This window comes from Rutidosis leptorrhynchoides, chromosome 3 (genome assembly GCF_046630445.1).
Source record: "Rutidosis leptorrhynchoides isolate AG116_Rl617_1_P2 chromosome 3, CSIRO_AGI_Rlap_v1, whole genome shotgun sequence".
Taxonomy (NCBI): Eukaryota; Viridiplantae; Streptophyta; class Magnoliopsida; order Asterales; family Asteraceae; genus Rutidosis; species Rutidosis leptorrhynchoides.
The window spans coordinates 54,080,215-54,102,298 of NC_092335.1; the positions used below are offsets into that span (position 1 = coordinate 54,080,215).

At 31.6% G+C, this 22,084-nt stretch overlaps 2 protein-coding genes across 2 annotated transcripts; both read left to right on the forward strand.

The window, feature by feature from the left end:
- Positions 1–960: 960 nt before the first annotated feature.
- Positions 961–4,206, forward strand: LOC139899633 (phenylacetaldehyde reductase-like). Its single transcript, XM_071882486.1, has 6 exons — positions 961–1,141; positions 2,615–2,784; positions 2,858–3,049; positions 3,194–3,356; positions 3,432–3,618; positions 3,851–4,206. The coding sequence occupies exons 1-6, from the start codon at positions 1,036–1,038 to the stop codon at positions 4,005–4,007; spliced, it is 975 nt and encodes a 324-aa protein (XP_071738587.1). The 5' UTR covers positions 961–1,035; the 3' UTR covers positions 4,008–4,206.
- A 1,333-nt stretch (positions 4,207–5,539) lies between these two features.
- On the forward strand, positions 5,540–10,902 carry LOC139899986 (calcium-dependent protein kinase 26-like). Its single transcript, XM_071882807.1, has 8 exons — positions 5,540–6,197; positions 6,265–6,408; positions 6,798–6,950; positions 7,031–7,143; positions 7,229–7,396; positions 7,507–7,731; positions 7,829–7,905; positions 10,758–10,902. Exons 1-8 carry the CDS (start codon positions 5,540–5,542, stop codon positions 10,900–10,902), a joined length of 1,683 nt encoding a protein of 560 aa, XP_071738908.1.
- Positions 10,903–22,084: the final 11,182 nt, after the last annotated feature.

The following is a 22,084-nucleotide window of genomic DNA, read 5'->3' on the forward strand; positions in this document are numbered from 1 at the left end:
AATATGTCCCTTTTTACTTGGTAGCCTAAGACTTAGTAAACCGATCTACTAATTGACGCGAATCCTAAAGATAGATCTATTTGGCCTAACAAACCTCATCCATGGTTGCGGATGCTTTAGTACTTCGATGTTGTTTTATCATGTTCGATGGATGTTCCGAAATGATAGGGGATATTTTTATATGCATCTTGTTAATGTCGGTTACCAGGTGTTCAATCCATATGAATGATTTCTATGCATGCATGTTGTTTACAAGAAATGAAAATATGAAATCTTGTGGTTTATTATTACGAATTGATAAATATATAGGTTAAACCTATAACTCACCAACATTTTTGTTGACGTTTAAAGCATGTTTATTCTCAGGTGATTATTAAGAGCTTCCGCTGTTGCATGCTATTTTATGGACAAGAGTTGGAGTCAGCATGCTTGTATAATATTGTTTAAAAACTGCATTCGAAGATTTAAATTGATGTGTAATATTATTGTAAACCATTATGTAATAATCGTGTGAGAACGCTATATTTTAGATTATCATTATTTGATAATCGTCGTAATATTTTTAAACCTTTATCGATAAAATAAAGGTTATGGTTTGTTTTAAAATCGAATGCAGTCTTTGAAAAACGTCTCATATAGAGGTCAAAACCTCGTAACGAAATCAATTAATATAGAACGTTTATAATCGATATGAACAGGACATTTCAATTTAAAAGTTGAATGCATACAATAGGAGATCTGAAAGTTAGATGCATACAATAAAAATTTAGTGAAAGTTCAATGCATTTTTCATATACTTCTCCCTAATAATAATAATATAATAATACCTATACCTAATAATAATAATAATAATAATAATAATAATAATAATAATAATAATAATAATAATAATAATAATAATAATAATACCATATAAAAGACAATTTGCAAAAGGCACTTTTGTAGACGCATGCCAAGTCTAAAACCTACCTACTAACTAGACATCTGACTGAGTGACCTGATTTTTTATTATTTTGTGTAATTGAAAGGAAGAAAATGAGCACCGTGTGCGTGACCGGAGCATCTGGCTACATAGCTTCATGGCTTGTCAAGCTCTTGCTTGAACGCGGTTACATCGTCAAAGCATCTGTTCGCGATCCTAGTAACTATTTCTTTCAATTCTATTACATTCGATTGATTACCTTTTTTTTTTTTTTTTTTTTTTTTTTGACATTTTTAACCTAATTATGACACTTTTATATCTTATCTACAACCATCCAATTTATTACTGTTGATCTAATTTCTCCGACACTATGCTATTTGTTGTTGATGAATGAATAAAGCTTTAAAAAGTAATTATATATGATTCTCGTTATATATTGATAATGTTATAATGTTATGGAGATGATCAATAGAATTCGATAAGTAAAATCTCAGCGTTTGGATCGTCCAATATTCATCTCGCTGAATATTATCTGGTTTGAATGATCTAAGGGTTGAGATTTACTTTTTCATTCCCCTTGATAACAACTTTAAGAAGAGTTTGTATTTGTTTATTTGCTTATTTGTTGCTAAAACTTTTGAATAAGCAATCACACACACTCCAGTTAAAAAAGTTATTTACTAACAATCTAAAAACGTTTTACAATTATAATTGCTATAACTGATACGAAGTATAATATAATTTTAACATAAGATGGTCCTAGTCCACATTGGCTGCATCATTAGGCATTTAGGCATTAATTTCCCCAGCCCTTACAACTACAATTAATTTTTTGGCCGCCTATTCCTAAATAGATTAACTAGTTAGACCTCTCCTGTTGCATCGTTATGGACGATTGTCGTAGGGGTTATGACCATAACACCATAGGTAGGAAGGTATATAATGGGCTCAGATCGTTATGGCTGTAACTATCATGAGAAAGGAAAAGGTAGTGCTTAGTTAATTTTTGGGGATAAGAAGTTAATTATGAGAGTTAAGTTATGATAGGTAGTGTTTATATATTGGTTAGTTACAGTGTATAGTGCTAGTGTATAATGCTGATGTGGCAGATAAGAAGTTAAATTATGACAGTTTTGATAATTTGTGGTCTTTATGAAGCCTTTCAAAATATAACTTAAAACTAGGAAGGAGGTAACTGTTCCAATTGTTTTTCAATTATCTACTTTGTTATCTAAATTAAACGATTTGCTAGTCACCTAATAAAGTAAGTTTACCAAATATTCTAGTACTGGATTGGATTTTAGCTGTCAGATCTGTTTGCTTAATTCCTGCTTACAAGATTAAGTACTTGAAGGTCAGCTAGCTTAAGAATAAGTTAGTTCTGCGTCATTGGTCTGATTTTATTCAATGACATTGTAACATTATCATGCACGCTATATCAACTTATGAAAATCTATTTATGTTCGTATGACCACATCTAGGTTGTTATAATTTGCATCTTCAAGTGTATGCTTTTGTCCTGTCTTTCAACTTTAGCATTGCACGTTAGTTGTACATGTTAAGGAATGATTTTAATTTTTTAGCATACCACACCACTGCCTTATCCATACATCATCTCTCTTTTGTGTGTGCTGTGTGCATCTGTTGTATAAACATTTTATTGTATTGTTGAATTTTTGGGGGATCTTTCAGGTAACCCTAAAAAGGTAGACCATTTGCTTAAACTTGATGGAGCAAAGGAAAGGCTTCATTTATTCAAAGCGAACCTGCTTGAAGATGGCTCCTTTGATGCTGCAGTTGAAGGTTGTGTTGGTGTTTTTCATACAGCTTCTCCTTTTTACCATAGAGTCACTGATCCACAGGTAATCTCTCTTTTTTTATTTGACTTAAAAAATCTTTATAAGTGATACCTAAATATTTCTGTCTTGGTTTCAGGCGGAGCTGATTGATCCTGCAGTGAAAGGAACACTGAATGTGCTTGGTTCATGTTCAAAGGCCTCATCAGTTAAAAGAGTGGTCGTGACGTCCTCTGTGGCGGCAGTTGCTTACAACGGCAGGCCTAGGACTCCTGAAGTTGTAGTTGATGAAACTTGGTTTTCTGATCCCGACCTTTGCGAAAAAACAAAGGTATGCATATTTACTTTCTCTGCTTGCTTGGTATACTGCATACAACTTCGTGTTTTTGCATTTTTATTGGTAATTGTTATTATGCCAAGTTTGTTAGTGATATTTTCAGTCGTTATTACGTTATCTGTTTTTTCCTTTTTCAAGATGTGGTATGTGCTGTCGAAAACATTGGCTGAGGAAGCTGCATGGAAATTTGCAAAAGAAAAGGGGTTGGACATGGTAACCATAAACCCAGCAATGGTTATTGGTCCTCTGTTACAGCCAACACTCAACACTAGTGCTGAAGCAATTGCAGACCTATTGAACGGTATGTTTTATTTGTTAGAATCACCAAGTTCTATATTATAGATGTCTGATATATTAAAGTTGTATGATTATGCAGGGTCACAAACATATCCAAATGCTAGTTTTGGGTGGGTTAATGTTAAGGATGTTGCAAATGCGCACATCCAAGCTTTTGAAATCCCTTCGGCAAGCGGAAGATATTGTTTGGTGGAAAGAGTTGCTCACTATTCGGAAATAGTTGAGATTTTACGCAAACATTATCCTTCATTTTCAATTCCAGCAAAGTAAGCTTTTCTCTACCTTAAAAAGCTTGAATTACCATTTTATCATGTACTTATTATAGTTCGTATGGTAGATATATATGCATCATGTGCTTGTGAAAGAGTCAACTCTCGTACAAAAACGAGTGATTTTTTTTTTTATTTTTTATTTTTTATTATTATCAAATCTCAAAAGGGCTAAAGTTTGGTAAGCATTATTGTAAACTGAAATTTGGTTAATTTTTGGGTGGTGAAGGTGTGGAGATGACAAGCCATTTGCGCCGATATACCAAGTGTCAAAGGAAAAGGTCAAGAGTTTGGGCATAGACTACATTCCCCTCGAACAAAGCATCATTGAAACTGTCGACAGCTTGAAGGAGAAGAACTTTATTGGGGCATCATCAAATATTTGAATAAATAATTTCTCCTGAAACTTGTGATGGTGATTAAATAATGAAGATTTTCTAAGCTATGAACTTGTGGAGTTGAAGTCTGAATTAAATAATTTCTGTGAAATCTACTATATTTTGGCAGTTGGTTATTAGCTTGTATGATGTATGATATATAAGTGTGCTCGTTGATGAGAAGTTAAATAAAAATGGCTTTGAAACATTCTATGTTATATCTATGTGAAGAATAAAATTGGTCGCAACAATCACAGTGAGGTGTTGTGTGGCTCTGATTTATTGATTACAGATGCATCCGTATGAGGACAGATGTGAGCCTACAACTTTTGCTTTTAGTAGAAACACAACTAATAGAGAATTTACAATCTAATGGCTCATCACTATTTTTATGAGGTTCTTTCGAAACTGACCTCTTTACTTTTTAGTTGAGGGATGACTTTCGTTGTCTGAGAGTAGCAAAATAAGTCCCTCTCCCGTGGTGAAAGAATGAATGTCAACATCATTCCATACTCTGTATACATGAGATTGTGTATTGTTGTTGTATCACATTGTTACGTTCATAGATAAAACATCATTTCGTGTGGTTAATGAGCGATCAATATAGTTAAGAATTGCTTCACTGGAGTTGACATTGATCCAATTTTAGTTCAAATCCCAATTTGAAGCTGTGTAAGACCTATCATGATATTTCAGGCATTATACAAAAGCATGGCTCAAATGAGAAGAAAAAAATGGTATTTGTAAGACCTAAACATTGAACATTGTGCATATGTTGCAACATAGCATGAAAGAGTGATTTACCTAGCGGCTAGCGGTATCAACTCTGAATTATATATATATATATATATATATATATATATATATATATATATATATATATATATATATATATATATATATATATATATATATATATATATATATATATCAATAGAACATATAGACTTACTATTCACTTCATTATTTTATTGATAAAAGATAATTTGAATAATTAAGTCACATGTTAAGCGATGTGTATTGTTTTTAAAGAAAATTATCAAATCTGAGTCATCAGTTTAGCTGTATCTTGATGAATTTTCAACTATGAAATACGAGTAAAGTTCAAGTCATCCTATATATGATCGGTTTGTTTAAATATCTGACATCCAAAAAAAAAAATTAAATTATGGGGCCACAATGCAAATAAAAACAAAGCTCAAGGATAGCTACTGTAAATATATTCTATCTGTTAGCCGACGATTTAAATTAGGGTCCCAGTCAACTCAGCTTCTAACTCGGCCCTCTTCCCTCCATCAAATTTCCCCTTTTCACGATCACAATTACAATTAATCCATGGTTTCTATCATTCCTTCATCCGGTAAACGTGCAACTCCTACATTCAATAACAATTGACGATCTAATAATTTTATAAAAAAATTAAAATTGTCATTCCAACGATACACATTTTTATGAATCTGCACAATTAGGGTTAGATATTCAAATTATTCAATTACATAGAACATATATACTATATACCTACATACAAATATAAGTTAACAATGGGAAACAAAAACAGTGGTCCAAAAGCTGGTTTCTTTGAATCAATTTTAGGCGGCCATCGGAAAACGCGGCCGCGGCAAAGCACAAGACGACACCGGAAAAGCCGCAGCAAGTCCGACGTACCACCAGAAGCCGGTGGTGTAGGATTTCAAACAATATTACAAACAAAAACAGGAAACATGAAGGAACATTATCAATTAGGAATACTATTAGGTCAAGGTCAATTCGGAACAACGTTTTTATGTGTCGAAAAGAGTACCGGAAAAGAGTACGCCTGTAAAACGATCGCGAAACGTAAACTAGTAGAACAGGAAGATGTGGATGATGTTAGGAGGGAGATTCAAATAATGCATCATATGGCTGGACATCCAAATATAATATCTATTGTTGATGCTTATGAAGATGCTGTTTCGGTTTATCTGATTATGGAGTTATGTGCTGGTGGCGAGTTATTCGATCGAATTATAGAACGGGGACATTATACTGAGAAAAAGGCTGCAGATCTTTCGCGAGTTATTGTTAGTGTTATGGAAGCTTGTCATAGTTTAGGAGTTATGCATAGAGACTTGAAACCTGAGAATTTTTTGTTTGTGAATTGGGACGAAGAGGCCCCACTTAAATCGATTGATTTTGGGCTTTCGGTGTTTTTTAAACCAGGTACCATTTCGAGTGTTATTGTTTGTAATTGAATTTGAAAAAGTGAGCTAAAATGTGTTTGATTTAGGTGAAATGTTTCATGATACGTGCGGGACTGCTTACTATATGGCGCCAGAAGTGTTGCGAAAACAGTATGATAAAGGATGCGATGTTTGGAGCGCAGGGGTTATTATATATATCTTACTTTGCGGGATTCCGCCTTTTTGGGATGGTAAGTTTCTTTATAAGGCATTTTTTGTTATTCTAGTATCTTATTTTGAGGAAACAAAAATAATAAGACGGACAGTAATACTGGGACGAAAGGAGCATAATTTTGTTATAATAGAATAATTGTTTGATAGAAATATGTTACTTGAGAAATAATGAAACTATATTTGATGTTTAAACCATCCCAAGATAGCCAGTGGTTGTGTTCCTGATATACTTACAAGAGGTCTCAGGTTTAAACATCACTAGTATATCTTAGGGTAGCAAAGAAAAATGGTTCGAAATGGTCACGGGATAACCTGTTCAGGCTGTGTAGATCTGATCTAAAATATTCGCCGTTTTATCTATTTGTATCATTTATGGTAGAAACTAAGAAATTGTAATTTGAACTAGAAACGGAAGATGGAATATATACGAAAATATTAGAAGGTGAACTTGATCTGGAGTCAGAACCTTGGCCAAGTGTATCAGATAGTGCAAAAGATCTTATAAGAGGGATGCTTGAACGCGATGTCACAATGAGGATAACAGCCCATGAAGCTCTTAGTGAGTATACATTTAATCCCATTATTGTTTTCATTTTAAATTTTAATTAATCTAACTTTTGTAACTATTTTCTTTTATAGACCACCCTTGGATTCATGACGGTGTAGCACCAGATAAGCCTCTTGATTCTGCTGTCCTATCTCGCTTAAAGCAATTCTCTGCAATGAACAAAATCAAGAAGATGGCCATAAAAGTAAGCTTTTAGCATTTCTATTGTATTGCCGTATCAGTTTTTTTGTTTTTGTTGTTTTTGTTTTTTTAATGTGATGCTGTCTCAGGTAATTGCTGAGAGTCTTTCTGAAGAGGAAATTGCGGGACTCAAAGAAATGTTCAAGATGATGGACACCGACGACAGTGGTCAAATCACATTAGAGGAATTAAAAGATGGCCTTGAAAAAGTAGGCTCCAACATAAAATATGCAGAAATGATACAGCTAATGGACGCGGTAACTAATTAATTAATTGTTACAGTACAATATAATCTTGTTATATCAAGATTCAAGCAATTTACACGCGATTAAAATCTTGTGATTGTGGCTTTACATTAACGTTGCAGGCGGATCTAGACAATAATGGTACCATAGACTATGGAGAGTTTATAGCAGCAATGCTCCATTTAAATAAAGTTCAGAAGGAGGAACACTTATTTGCTGCTTTTTCGTACTTCGATAAAGACGGTAGTGGATTCATCACAGCTGAGGAACTTCATCAGGCGTGTGAGCAATATGGTTTGGGTGATATACCTCTTGATGAAGTTATGGATGAAGTCGATAAGGACAATGTAGCCATGTTTTCTTTTAAAGTTTCAATTTTTATGTGACCAATTTGGATATTATTTAAGTAGTTTTAACGATGATCCGTTATTTTTGGTGTTTCAGGATGGGAGGATTGATTACAGTGAATTTGTGGATATGATGGAAGAGAGTGATTTTGGGAAGAACATCCACCACAAAGGGTAAGGCGTCAACGAATTCTTGATAGCTTAATCGTCAATAATTTTAGTCGCCGTAAAGCCAGATTTTGTGTTTGAAGAGTTCTGTTGTAACAACTATATTGATGATTTTAGTAGAATTCATTTCAATACTAGTAATGAGCTCACTTTTTGGTTCAAATAAGACCTGCTGATCTCATGAAACTCTCAATGTTTTATTTTGTATGACCTTCTATTAGTTTTGATTGACTATCATTAAGAAATGCAAGATGAATTCAATGTTTTTTTAAGAATAATGCGGATGACAGAGCAAGTTAATAAATCCTATGATGAAGCTAGTATTTGATTTTGTTATACTACATAGATTGTTGCATGAATTACCACTCCGTTCTAATTTCTAAGTAACTAATACTAAATAACCTCCTTGTTGGTGATTTTAGCACGATCCAACATTCATTTTAGGGATTGGATTACTATGTTGAAAGTGTTTTCGAACCATTGATACATTACACGAATTCGGAGAAGTGTGGAGTACACGTTCGTAAAACGTGAGGTGGTTTGAGGTTTTCTTTGGACTTGGAAATGACATTTGGAACTTAAGGAATGCAAAACGCGACTTGAAAGAATGCGAAACGCGACTTGAAAGGCTAAACACACTTGAAAATAAGCTTAAACAAAATTTTGGTGTGCAGTAGCTTTAAGCCGCGGCGCGGCTCCTGGGCCCGCGGCGCGGCTTAAGGCACGATTTTCATGTCGAGACTTTTGGCATTTTTGAAGTCTGGTCCTTTGTTAGCTCGCGGCGCGGCTCTTGGGCCCGCGGCGCGACTTAACACTGATTCGCTGAAAATGTGTCTTTTCAACCCAAAAGGCACATTTGAACCCCAAACGTTTTGGGGTTGTTTCAGGGCATTTGATAACGCCAAAATTATACATATTTGTTGTCGTTATTTCGATCCGATTTTGTATCATTTTGTATGTAATTGTTGTACTTGTGTATTGTAATAAGTTAAAATGTGTGTATAATCCATTGCGAGTGTTGAAGTGAAGATTTATGGAAAATATTGCTGATTTTAGAAGATTCTGCGCACCTGCACCGTTTTGGCCATAACTCGGTCATACGAACTCAAAAAATGGTGAATCCAGAGCCCAGACGTCCGTAACTCAGAGCTCTACAACATCATATTAGAAAATTACCAATAAACAGTACCAGATGCAGCGCATCTGCCTTAGATGCGGCACATCTGAGGCCAAAAAAGTCAGATGCGGAGCATTAGACATCAACAAAGCCAGATGCGGCGCATCTGAAGGCCTGCCGATAGTTTTGGGTGCTAAAACGAGCTGGAATCCACTAAAAGTAAAGAGATGCGGCGCATCTGATGCATTTCTGGCCATTTTACCTAACTTTTGAGCCTATTTAAGAAGAGCTTTGGTTACACATTTGATACACCATAATATAGATCAGTAGTAGTCCGAGAAGGGGGTTTCCCCAGCCATTCTAAAGGGTTCTCCACCCTTTTGAGCATCAAGATTGAAGAAGGAATCATACGCTACGATAGGTACTTTCGGTTTCATATATTTTAGTGATAAGATTATGAATTCCTATTGTTTCGATTGTATTGTTGTAACCTTCATTATTATGATTGGCTAAAGCCTTGTGTGTTTACATTAATGTAAGATTTATGGTTTGGGATTGTTCTATCTTTTAATGTTATTTAAGTTACTAAGATGTTTGATTGATTAAATTACCATGTCCAACCAAAAGAACAATAGTTATGCTAGTTTGGTACTTTCCTTCAATTACATAGATTGATAACTACATGTGACACTAGGAACACAATCTATGCTTCAATACTTTTAGTAATCTAGACGGGTAAACATATACTTAATTGACGACTTTGCTATATGTTTAGATCGGTAATTGATTACGTACTAGAACTACATAGTCATGAATTTACCTCAAGTGATTATTGTAATTTAGGTTTTACGTGAGTTTAACCGGGTTGGGTCTAATTAATCTAATCAATCTAAATTAATTATGTTCTTCCATAGATCCATTGTTGTAAGTATCCATTTACTCTAGTTCAATTATACAAGTTATGAATTGGTTTATGTGAGTTTATCAATGTTCATGGCTTGTACTTCAACACTTAGTGATTTAGACATCTACATGTGAGTGTAGGATGGTAATTGAATGGTAGCTAGATTTCACAATAGTTTAGTTTATTTAGAGTGATCTTAATAAACTAGGTTTTATGTGAATTCAACCAAGGAAGAGTTTTATTGATTAAACATAGGTAAAGAAGAACTAATGATAAGGTTTATGTGAATTTACTAAGTTTATAGTTCTCGATTTATAGATATTGTGAGATTGATATGAGCCATTTACATTTACTTGTAACTACAAAATAACGGGTTTAAGTATAAAAGAAAAATCTCTATCATTTATCAAGCATTGAAGTAAACACCGCCTTCTCATCCTTGTTATTTATCTCATTTTATTTCCCGTTTGTTACTTAACAATTCTACAATTAAAACTCCCTCTTTAGAATAACTAATCATTTAAAGTCCTTAAAACAAACTTCTCCCTGTGGATCGAACTGGTCAATTTACTTGCTAGTTACTGCATGATCGGGTTTTAGTTGCCTGTATTATGTGTTAATTATTAAGCATATTGTCTACATTTTAAAGGTTACGTCTTGACACATCAACTTTTTGGCGCCGCTGCCGGGGAGCGGTTATGTTTAATAGATTTTAATAGACTTTTAGTTATTCGATCCTTTCGTGGGAAGTTATTTTCACGAAAGTTACCTGCTTTATTTTTGTTTTTTTTGTTTGTTTTGTTTTTCTTTTCTGGTGTGATTGCAGCCAGGTTAAAGGTATAATATTGCTGGGTATGATTATATGATTTCGGAAGCCATGTATGATGTCCAACAATCGGGTGAATCATCGGTTTTCATGGGTATGAATGATGATTGGTATATGGGTTCTTGGGAAGCTAGGGTTGAACCAAGAGGTGTTTGATAGACTTATGGAGGTTACTATATGCTCGAGGAGTGTGATGATAGTCTTATGTGTAGTGACCCGAACTTTTCCATGTTTATATATATATTAAATGAAATTGTTATTTACATGATTAAGTGTTTTCAACATGTTAAGCAATCAAACTTGTTAAGACTTGATTAATTGAAATAGGTTTCATATAGACAATTGACCACCCAAGTTGACCGGCGATTCACGAACGTTAAAACTTGTAAAAACTATATGATGACATATATATATATATATATATATATATATATATATATATATATATATATATATATATATATATATATATATATATAGTTAACATGATATTATGATAAGTAAACATATCATTAAGTATATTAGCAATGAACTATATATGTAAAAACAAGACTACTAACTTAATGATTTTGAAACGAGACATATATGTAACGATTATCGTTGTAACGACATTTAATGTATATATATCATATTAAGATATACTAACATGTAACGACTAACGATGACTTAACGACTCAGTTAAAATGTATATACATGTAGTGTTTTAATATGTATTCATACACTTTTGAAAGACTTCAAGACACTTATCAAAATACTTCTACTTAACAAAAATGCTTACAATTACATCCTCGTTCAGTTTCATCAACAATTCTACTCGTATGCACCCGTATTCGTACTCGTACAATACACAGCTTTTAGATGTATGTACTATTGGTATATATACTCCAATGATTAGCTCTTAGCAGCCCATGTGAGTCACCTAACACATGTGGGAACCATCATTTGGCAACCAGCATGAAATATCTCATAAAATTACAAAAATATGAGTAATCATTCATGACTTATTTACATGTAAACAAAATTACACATCCTTTATATCTAATCCATATACCAACGACCAAAAACACCTACAAACACTTTTATTCTTCAATTTTCTTCATCTAATTGATCTCTCTCAAGTTCCATCTTCAAGTTCTAAGTGTTCTTCATAAATTCCATAAGTATAGTTTCATAAAAATCAAGAATACTTCCAAGTTTGCAAGTCTAATTCCAAGCTTTCTAATCCATTCCAAGTGATCATATAAGATCAAGGAACCTTTGTTATTTACAGTAGGTTATCTTTCTAATTCAAGGTAATATTCATATTCAAACTTTGATTCAATTTCTACAACTATAACAATCTTATTTCGAGTGAAAATCTTACTTGAACTGTTTTCGTGTCATGATTCTGTTTCAAGAACTTTCAAGCCATCCAAGGATCCTTTGAAGCTAGATCCATTTTTCTTATTTCCAGTAGTTTTATCCAGAAAACTTGAGGTAGTAATGATGTTCATAACATCATTCGATTCATACATATAAAGCTATCTTATTCGAAGGTTTAAACTTGTAATCACTAGAACATAGTTTAGTTAATTCTAAACTTGTTCGCAAACAAAAGTTAATCCTTCTAACTTGACTTTTAAAATCAACTAAACACATGTTCTATATCTATATGATATGCTAACTTAATGATTTAAAACCTGGAAACACGAAGAACACTGTAAAACCGGACATACGCCGTCGTAGTAACACCGCGGGCTGTTTTGGGTTAGTTAATTAAAAACTATGATAAACTTTGATTTAAAATTTGTTCTTCTGGGAAAATGATTTTTCTTATGAACATGAAACTATATCCAAAAATCATGATTAAACTCAAAGTGAAAGTATGTTTTCTAAAATGGTCATCTAGACGTCGTTCTTTCGACTGAAATGACTACCTTTACAAAAATGACTTGTAACTTATATTTTCGACTATAAACCTATACTTTTTCTTTTTAGATTCATAAAATAGAGTTCAATATGAAACCATATCAATTTGATTCACTCAAAACGGATTTAAAATGAAGAAGTTATGGGTAAAACAAGATTGGATATTTTTGATCTTTTTAGCTACGGGAAATGTTTAACAAATGTATACAAATCATATCCTAGCTAACTTATATTGTATTATACATGTATTCTAATATATTATATAATCTTGGGATACCATAGACACGTATGTAAATGTTTTTACATATCATATCGACCCATGTATATATATTATTTGGAACAACCATAGACACTCTATATGCAGTAATGTTGGAGTTAGCTATACAGGGTTGAGGTTGATTCCAAAAATATATATACTTTGAGTTGTGATCTAGCCTGAGACGTGTATACACTGGGTCGTGGATTGATTCAAGATAATATATATATCGATTTATTTCTGTACATCTAACTGTGGACAATTAGTTGTAGGTTACTAACAAGGACAGCTGACTTAATACACTCAAATCTTTAAAACATAATAAAAATTGTTGTAATTATATTTTGATCATACTTTGATATATATGTACATATTTATATAGGTTCGTGAATCGACCAGTGGCCAAGTCTTACTTCCCGATGAAGTAAAAATCTGTGAAAGTGAGTTATAGTCCCACTTTTAAAATCTAATATTTTTGGGATGAGAATACATGCAGGTTTTATAAATGATTTACAAAATAGACACAAGTACGTGAAACTACATTCTATGGTTGAATTATCGAAATCGAATATGCCCCTTTTTATTAAGTCTGGTAATCTAAGAATTAGGGAACAGACACCCTAATTGACGCGAATCCTAAAGATAGATCTATTGGGCCTAACAAACCCCATCCAAAGTACCGGATGCTTTAGTACTTTGAAAATTATATCATATCCGAAGGGTGTCCCGGAATGATGGGGATATTCTTATATATGCATCTTGTTAATGTCGGTTACCAGGTGTTCACCATATGAATGATTTTTATCTCTATGTATGGGATGTGTATTGAAATATGAAATCTTGTGGTCTATTGTTACGATTTGATATATATAGGTTAAACCTATAACTCACCAACATTTTTGTTGACGTTTAAAGCATGTTTATTCTCAGGTGAATACTAAGAGCTTCCGCTGTTGCATACTAAAATAAGGACAAGATTTGGAGTTCATGTTTGTATGATATTGTGTAAAAACTGCATTTAAGAAACATATGTCGATGTAATATATTTCTATTGTAAACCATTATGTAATGGTCGTGTGTAAACAATATATTTTAGATTATCATTATTTGATAATCTACGTAATGCTTTTGAAACCTTTATTGATAAAATAAAGGTTTTGGTTGTTTTAAAAATGAATGCAGTCTTTGAAAAACGTCTCATATAGAGGTCAAAACCTCGCAACGAAATCGATTAATATGGAACGTTTATAATCAATATGTGTGACAACCCGGAAATTTCCAACCAAATTTAAACTTTAATCTTTATATGTTTCCGACACAATAAGCAATATTTGTTAAGTTAAATTTCAAGAATTTTAAACTATGTTCATACATTCATTCAACTTCGACCAAGTTCCAACGATTCACGAACCATTAAACGAATATGATTATATATGTATATGTGTATATATATTATAACTTGAAACGTAAACGAAATATTAGATTAAATACTTTATATGATTGTATCTGTTTCAAAATGTTTATCAATGGAATTAGAAGATAAGATCAACTGATTGAATTATCAGATATATTAAATTATGATTACAAGTCTCTGTTGAAAGGCCCACGTTGATTTGAGAAATCTTTCCATTTTAACAATATTCGGAAAATGGTAAAGTAATTTATAAATAAGAACAAATTGTCAATCATTGAGAACTAGACAAAGGATAGTGGAAGATTGAATCTCATAAAGACTCGATTGATCTATTTAGTTTCAAACGTACAAAAACGTTTTCAGTTTAAAAAGAACTTTATTATTAAAACGTATATAACTTTTATAAATATCTAGAACCACTTTTGACAACTCATTACTTAACTAGTGTGATAAAGATAACGATATTTATATTTTATTTTATTAAATATATATAACGATTTAAATTAATATTATATATATTTATACGCGTATAATACGTACATAGTTTTATACTTTTACTATACTTAAACTTTACCTTTACTTTATTTTTACTTTACTTTAACTTTAATAATTCACTTTAATAATTCATACTTTAATAATTTATACTTTAATAATTCACTTTAATAATTCATACTTTTAATAATTCACTTTAATAATTCATACTTTAATAATTCACTTTAATAATTCATACTTTAATAATTAATTTTAATAATTCAAAAATCTATTATAAATAGAATTCAATAGGTTTCATTATTTCATAGAAACTTGAAAATATTTTTCTCTAAACTCTCTCAATCGATTTACATATATATATTTACTCCGTATTATTTCAAGATATTATTAGTATACATAAAATATTACGACGGAGTGTTGTCCGAGTGATTTCGAAATTGTTTTTCGAGTAGGATAGGATTAAGGAAATTATGGGTTATAGCTATAGAGGTGATTGAGTATGGTTCATGGGTATGCTCGTGAGGTCAATATAGTGTTTATCATTTCCGTTGCGTCTACGTACCTTTCCTGCAATATTGAATCTCAATATTGATACGTGAGTACTCATAATTTAACTTTTACATACTAATAGTGTATCCTTGACTAGTGCTCGAGTATTTAGGATTATGCATGCTTGTACTTTTGATATTGCCCTTAGACAGGTTAGGTTGAATCTTGAATTAGTTACACTTACGGTTGAGATAAGGTATAAGATATGCATGTCCTTGAAAAGCTAGCGAAAAATTAAGAACTTTTCCTTTAGATATCGAATGGTTTCGATGAACGGATTAGAAGTTATAATCAATTGAATTTTCGATATTTTTATTAAAAATGATTATTATTATCGTCGTTTTTATCGTCGTTCTAGTTTTATCTTATTATTATCATTATTATTATCTTTATCAATAAAAGGGATTTATCATTAAAAATTGTTTTTTTATTACTATCGTTATTATCGTTAAAGTTATAATTAGTATTATTATTATTATTATCCAATTATCATTATTATTATTATTATTATTATTAGTATTATTATTATTATTATCATTATTAATATATATATATATATATATATATATATATATATATATATATATATATATATATATATATATATATATATATATATATATATATATATATATATATATATATCATTATTTAAAAATGGTTATTGTTATTGTTATTATTATTATTACTATATTATCATTAAGATAATTATTAGTATTATCGTTAATAATATTATAGTTACTATCATTATTAATATTAGTGTAATTAAAACAAATAATTGTAACACCTAAATATTTTGATTACTATTATTATCATTATTATGAACACGATATAAAAGACGATTAAAAGCTATTAAACGAAACGATTAGGAAATAATGAGTAAGAGTATCATGATGAAATTAAAATATTATAAGATATTAATTTAGATAAAATTATCGTTCTTATTATTTTTATCATTACTATTATTATTAAAAGTATCGTTAGTATTAAAACTATCATTTTAACAAAAATTATCATTTTAATAGAAATGTCATTGTTACTATAAAATATCATTATTATTATTATTTTAAATAGAATTATTATTTTAAAGATAATATTAAAAATTATCGTAAATATTAAAGTTATCATAATTAGAATTATCGTTTTATCATAATGTCATCTTAGTAATTATAAATATTGATATTTTTATAATAATAATTATTATTACAAAATAATACAACTTTTACTTACTATCATTATAGATATTATTTTATCAAATAAATATGTGATACAAACATATTTTACTACGTGTAATAACTTACTTTAATAATACCTATCATATTATCTTTATGATATTAAATGAACCCTATAAATTTTATTACTTAATATATATAAAAGTATATTTGATTATATAAATTTAATATAAAATTTTATTTATTAATAAATAAATTATATTATTTACTCTAATAAATCTTTTTAAAATATTTAAAAATATAAAACGACGATATTTAAACTATATATTAATCATGTATAGATTTTTAGAAATTATTTTGAGTCAAATTTACTTTTGTTGACTTTTGCATATTAGTCTCGAGCATTAGGATTGTGGTACACTATGACTTGACCTAATTTGTTAGACAAATATTGACCAACATATAAATATATATAATTAATTTAGGTTCGTGAATCCGAGGCCAACCTTGCACTTGTTCAATGACGTTATATGTATTTTTACTACGAAATACAGTATGGTGAGTTTCATTTGCCTTTTTACCTTTTATATTTTTGGGCTGAGAATACATGCGCAACTTTTATAAATGTTTTACGAAATAGACACAAGTACGTGAAACTACATTCTATGGTTGAATTATCGAAATCGAATATGCCCCTTTTTATTAAGTCTGGTAATCTAAGAATTAGGGAACAGACACCCTAATTGACGCGAATCCTAAAGATAGATCTATTGGGCCTAACAAACCCCATCCAAAGTACCGGATGCTTTAGTACTTCGAAATTTATATCATGTCCGAAGGAGGATCCCGGAATGATAGGGGATATTCTTATATGTATCTAGTTAATGTCGGTTACCAGGTGTTCACCATATGAATGATTATTTTTGTCTCTATGCATGGGACGTATATTTATGAGAACTGAAAATGAAATTCTTGTGGTCTATTAAAATGATGGAAATAAATGATTATGATAAACTAATGAACTCACCAACCTTTTGGTTGACACTTTAAAGCATGTTTATTCTCAGGTGTTAAAGAAATCTTCCGCTGTGCATTTGCTCATTTTAAAGATATTACTTGGAGTCTTTCATAGCATATTTTGAAGAACGTTGCATTCGAGGCATTGAGTTCATCAAAGATTATTATTAAATCAATTTATAGTTGGATAGTGGATATTATGAAATGGTATGCATGCCTGTCAATTTTCGATGTAAAGAAAGTTTGTCTTTTAAAAACGAATGCAATGTTTGTAAAATGTATCATATAGAGGTCAAATACCTCGCAATGTAATCAACTATTGTGAATCGTTTATAATGTATAAGAACGGGTCCTTTCAGTTGGTATCAGAGCGGTGGTCTTAGCGAACCAGGTCTGCATTAGTGTGTCTAACTGATAAGTCGATAGGATGCATTAGTGAGTCTGGACTTCGACCGTATCTGCATGTCAAAAGTTTTGCTTATCATTTTGTGTCGAAAATTAACTACTTATCATCCTCAGAAAATTACCTGCTTATCATTTTTAGTCTAAGACACGTCTTGCTGTATTGATTGCATGAATAGTGCATAGACAAAAATTCATATCTTAGCATATCTGCTAAATCATATCTTATCGTATCTGTTACTTTAAACTTTGCCTGACATATCCCGCAAAGTCCTCCGTAATCTACGAAATCTTTTGATCTATATATATATATATATATATATATATATATATATATATATATATATATATATATATATATATATATATATATATATATATTCTATGTAATTAGAATACCATCCGTTAGCCAAAATCATTTCATATCGAAAAAAAAATCCTTTATCCAATCGTACGAAATGGAATTCGTCATCAGTTCAAGTCACTCAGATTCCGAAATGGAATCCCATTCAAGCTCCGAAAGCAGTGTGACCGGAATAGATCAACCAATCAGTCATCACCTATTCTGGATGAATTGGGGATGGGTTCGTAGCCTCCTCAATCATTGGAGACAAGAAGAAGGTGATCCCTTCCATCCACCACATTGCCCTCTTGATGAAGAACCTGAAGCACTTACCGGCGAACCTGTCCGAAACACCATTTTCTCGCTCATTTCCAGAGTATCTCATCACGATTATATATTACATCAAATTTTAGATTTTATTTATCCGCTCGTCCGAACCGACAATCACCCCGGTGTAATAGAAGAAGTCAACGAGCTTCGCGCTCGGGTAGTGGCTTTGGAGAATATGGTGCAGAGATTACAAACACCAGCAGCAGCATCAGCAGCATAACCAGTACCACCATCATCAACACCAACAGTACCATTACCACCTCCAACCACAACCGCGTCATAAACCTCAACTTCACAATCTGTCCCACGAGCATCAACGTCATACGCACCATAGATACCAAGGAGTACCAACAACAATAACTGACGAAGTATTAATTCATAACTTCATTGGAGAAACATTCCGCGGCGATTATGTAATCTCTAAAGTCTTAGAGATTATCTAATCTAGCCCTAACCATAAATCAGTTAAGCGAACCAAAATGATGGAAGGAAGAGTAGAAACCCTGACAAAAATGGTGTGTGATTAACAAGCTAAACTTGCTTTACCAACAACATCAATAGTACCATCAGTGTTACCAGCATCGTCAGTACAGTCAACATCCGAATCAACAACACCGATAACATCACAAACTCCGTCAGTTCAAGAATCACTGTGGACATCATTACGAATCAATAACGTTTATATTGTATCAACGAGTTATGAAGAATTAACTCATTTCCTCTGAAGAAATTATATGTATATATATATATATATATATTGAAATAAATCTTTCAGTGCTAAGCTATTGTGTGTGAATCTTAACTACTCGGTTAATTCATATTACAAATATGCAATAATGTACGTCCTTCGGCCGCAACTTAACCAGCGTTAACTACAATCTCTGTCGCAATTCAACAAATTCCAATTCATAATAAATCAAGTATATATTTGATTTTACACTTTCATCATCAATGTACCCGAAACTTTTCAGATAACATCATTCGTACTTTGCGAAATTCACAAGAATTCCACGAACCGAACACCATACATCAACAAATAACGAAGTATTGATTCATAATTTTAATGTCATTAAAGAAATACTGCGTAAAAGTTATGTACTTTTTAAAGCCTTTAGGGATTATTCAATTCTAGTTTCAACCGTAAATTAAATGAGTTTAATTTAACATTAACTCATTAAATCTATGTTACATCTGAAGAAAATATACATATATATATTTTCATAAAGACTGTAATAAAATTCTTTTGTACAAAATATTAATTGTGAAATTTTTTTTTAACGGGTAGGTAATACCCGAGAGATATATAAATTCACAATTAATATGTTACATTCTTCGAATCTGATTCAGCAAATCATCCATTATACTCCCTACTTTCACAACAATATACATTCTTTTATAGAAATCAAAACAACCATACTCATTCAAAATTTAATTACATATTCTGATTTTGAAATCTCAAAATTTAACTTGAGATATGACCAAAATCATCACTCTTAGATCCTTACATCTTTCACAAGCTATATTTTGACTTCAAAACTGTGTTAGAACATCAAATGTATGTTAACGATTACAATCTGTGTTCAAACCCTTCGAAAATTTCTGAAGACACTTCGAATGATGAGCAATCGAGATGATGATCCAACCACATGTTACCCACAGTTATGTACCCGAAAAACTCTTGAAACCAAAGTAAAAGTTTAAACAACGTATCCGCGTCAGATTCTTTGGCATTTATTAGCAAAAATAACTTTGCGACTCCTATTCAAAGTAGCCAGTTTTGTCACAGCTCCAGCAAGTCAACTTCGACTTTTCAGTCAGACTAACCTTATTATAACCTTGAGATATACACCATCGTTACCAGGGAACCTTTTACATTCCACCATATTATTAGCAGATGTACCAACAACTTCATTACCCTTTGACTTTAGCCTCTCCAAAAAGTCATCATAATTATTCATTGAAACCCCATCATTTACTCATTCGCATCTTGTAATGAGAATTGCCATACGAATCATTGGGAATTAGCAATCAGTATTTTGAAATCTTGCAGCATGTCTGCGCCAACAGTTATATGTGTATATATAACGTCTATCTTCTGGACTTAATTTGAATGTGAAGTTTCTGAAAAACACTCCGAACTACGAATTGGTTCTCCGAAAATGGAAAAAATGCTGATGAAGCAGCAAAAACTATAAACGACTTTAAATGGTAAAAGCTGGATGATAATGATGAAGTGTGCTGGCAAAGCGCAGAAAAAGAGAAGTTTTGGAACTGGAAAACGGATTGAGCAAAGTAGGAAGGAGGCTGTGGACAAATTACAAAGACTGAACCTTGACTTTAAAGGATCCAAATGATTCAGTACCTGCTGAAGTCATTAACGAATACCTTGCTCCTGACTCTAAACCCCTGCGGACAATATTCTTCATCATCCTCTGATATTAGAAATTCTAAAATATCATCATATCTTTCATTATAAATATCCTCCATATTTCTGAAGATATTTTCTTAATTTTTCTTATTTGAAATTATTTACCTCTTCGCGCTATCTGTATTACATCATAAAAGAAACTATTTTAGTTTCTAAATTCTGAAAGATTCAAGTTTAAAATAGGAATATTTTGAAGTAGTGTTGAGAACTGAAGCATGAATTAGTATAATATAATGACACTTGATCAATGTGATTATATTACAGTAAGTCATGCTGAGTTTCTAAATGGAACGTGATGATTCACAGATCATAACATCATCATGTGCCATGTTATACGACTCTTGTATTCTATTTAACCTCTAAAATATCAAAAAAATATTTCTTGATGATTCGGCCTTTTCCAAGGTATTCTAGTAATTTGACAAGTCAAGATCGTGCCATCACAATTTCCTTCCTAGAACATTAACAATGTTCATTCCGAAATTCATATCTGTGAATTCTGGACCATTACAAGCGGTGCTTAATCGCAAGAAGAAGAAACGAAAGGACAAAACTCCGAAATAGAAATTGGGGTATAAATTGCAGCAAATAAAAGAGAGCATTAACTGTGAATGATAATGATTATAGAAGACAGAAGCAGAGACTTTGAAATATAAGGGAACATATAAAGCTCAACGACAAACCAGAAATTATAAACCATATACCGATGCATATAGCAATATAAAGACACGGGAGAACTAGAAACACTATAAACCCAAGAGTATAGTAGAAGTAAATAGATTCTTCCGGCGGTAGATGAAAAAGAAGAATGACCGATATGAAAGTTAGAAGTATATCGAGAATCAGAGCTGGATGGAGCATATTGATGAATACTTTAAAATATGAGTTGAGGGGGAAAGAATAGAAGGTGATGAAACATGACTAGGAACTTAGAAATCAACAGATTTAACTCACACAATGGCAGAATAAGTGAATCAAACCCTCTAGTGAATAGGTTAAGTTTTTTTTTGATTAATTTAGTCAAACC

What these genes read in the sequence shown, in the direction of transcription:
- LOC139899633 (XM_071882486.1), top strand. Translation starts at nt 1,036, where the DNA reads ATGAGCACCGTGTGCGTGACCGGAGCATCTGGCTACATAGCTTCATGG. An exon ending in AGCATCTGTTCGCGATCCTA is followed by an intron (nt 1,142 to 2,614) that starts GTAACTATTTCT and finishes GGGATCTTTCAG; the next exon opens with GTAACCCTAAAAAGGTAGAC. An exon ending in TCATTTTCAATTCCAGCAAA is followed by an intron (nt 3,619 to 3,850) that starts GTAAGCTTTTCT and finishes TGGGTGGTGAAG; the next exon opens with GTGTGGAGATGACAAGCCAT.
- LOC139899986 (XM_071882807.1), top strand. Translation starts at nt 5,540, where the DNA reads ATGGGAAACAAAAACAGTGGTCCAAAAGCTGGTTTCTTTGAATCAATT. An exon ending in TCAAGAAGATGGCCATAAAA is followed by an intron (nt 7,144 to 7,228) that starts GTAAGCTTTTAG and finishes ATGCTGTCTCAG; the next exon opens with GTAATTGCTGAGAGTCTTTC. An exon ending in ATGAAGTCGATAAGGACAAT is followed by an intron (nt 7,732 to 7,828) that starts GTAGCCATGTTT and finishes TTGGTGTTTCAG; the next exon opens with GATGGGAGGATTGATTACAG.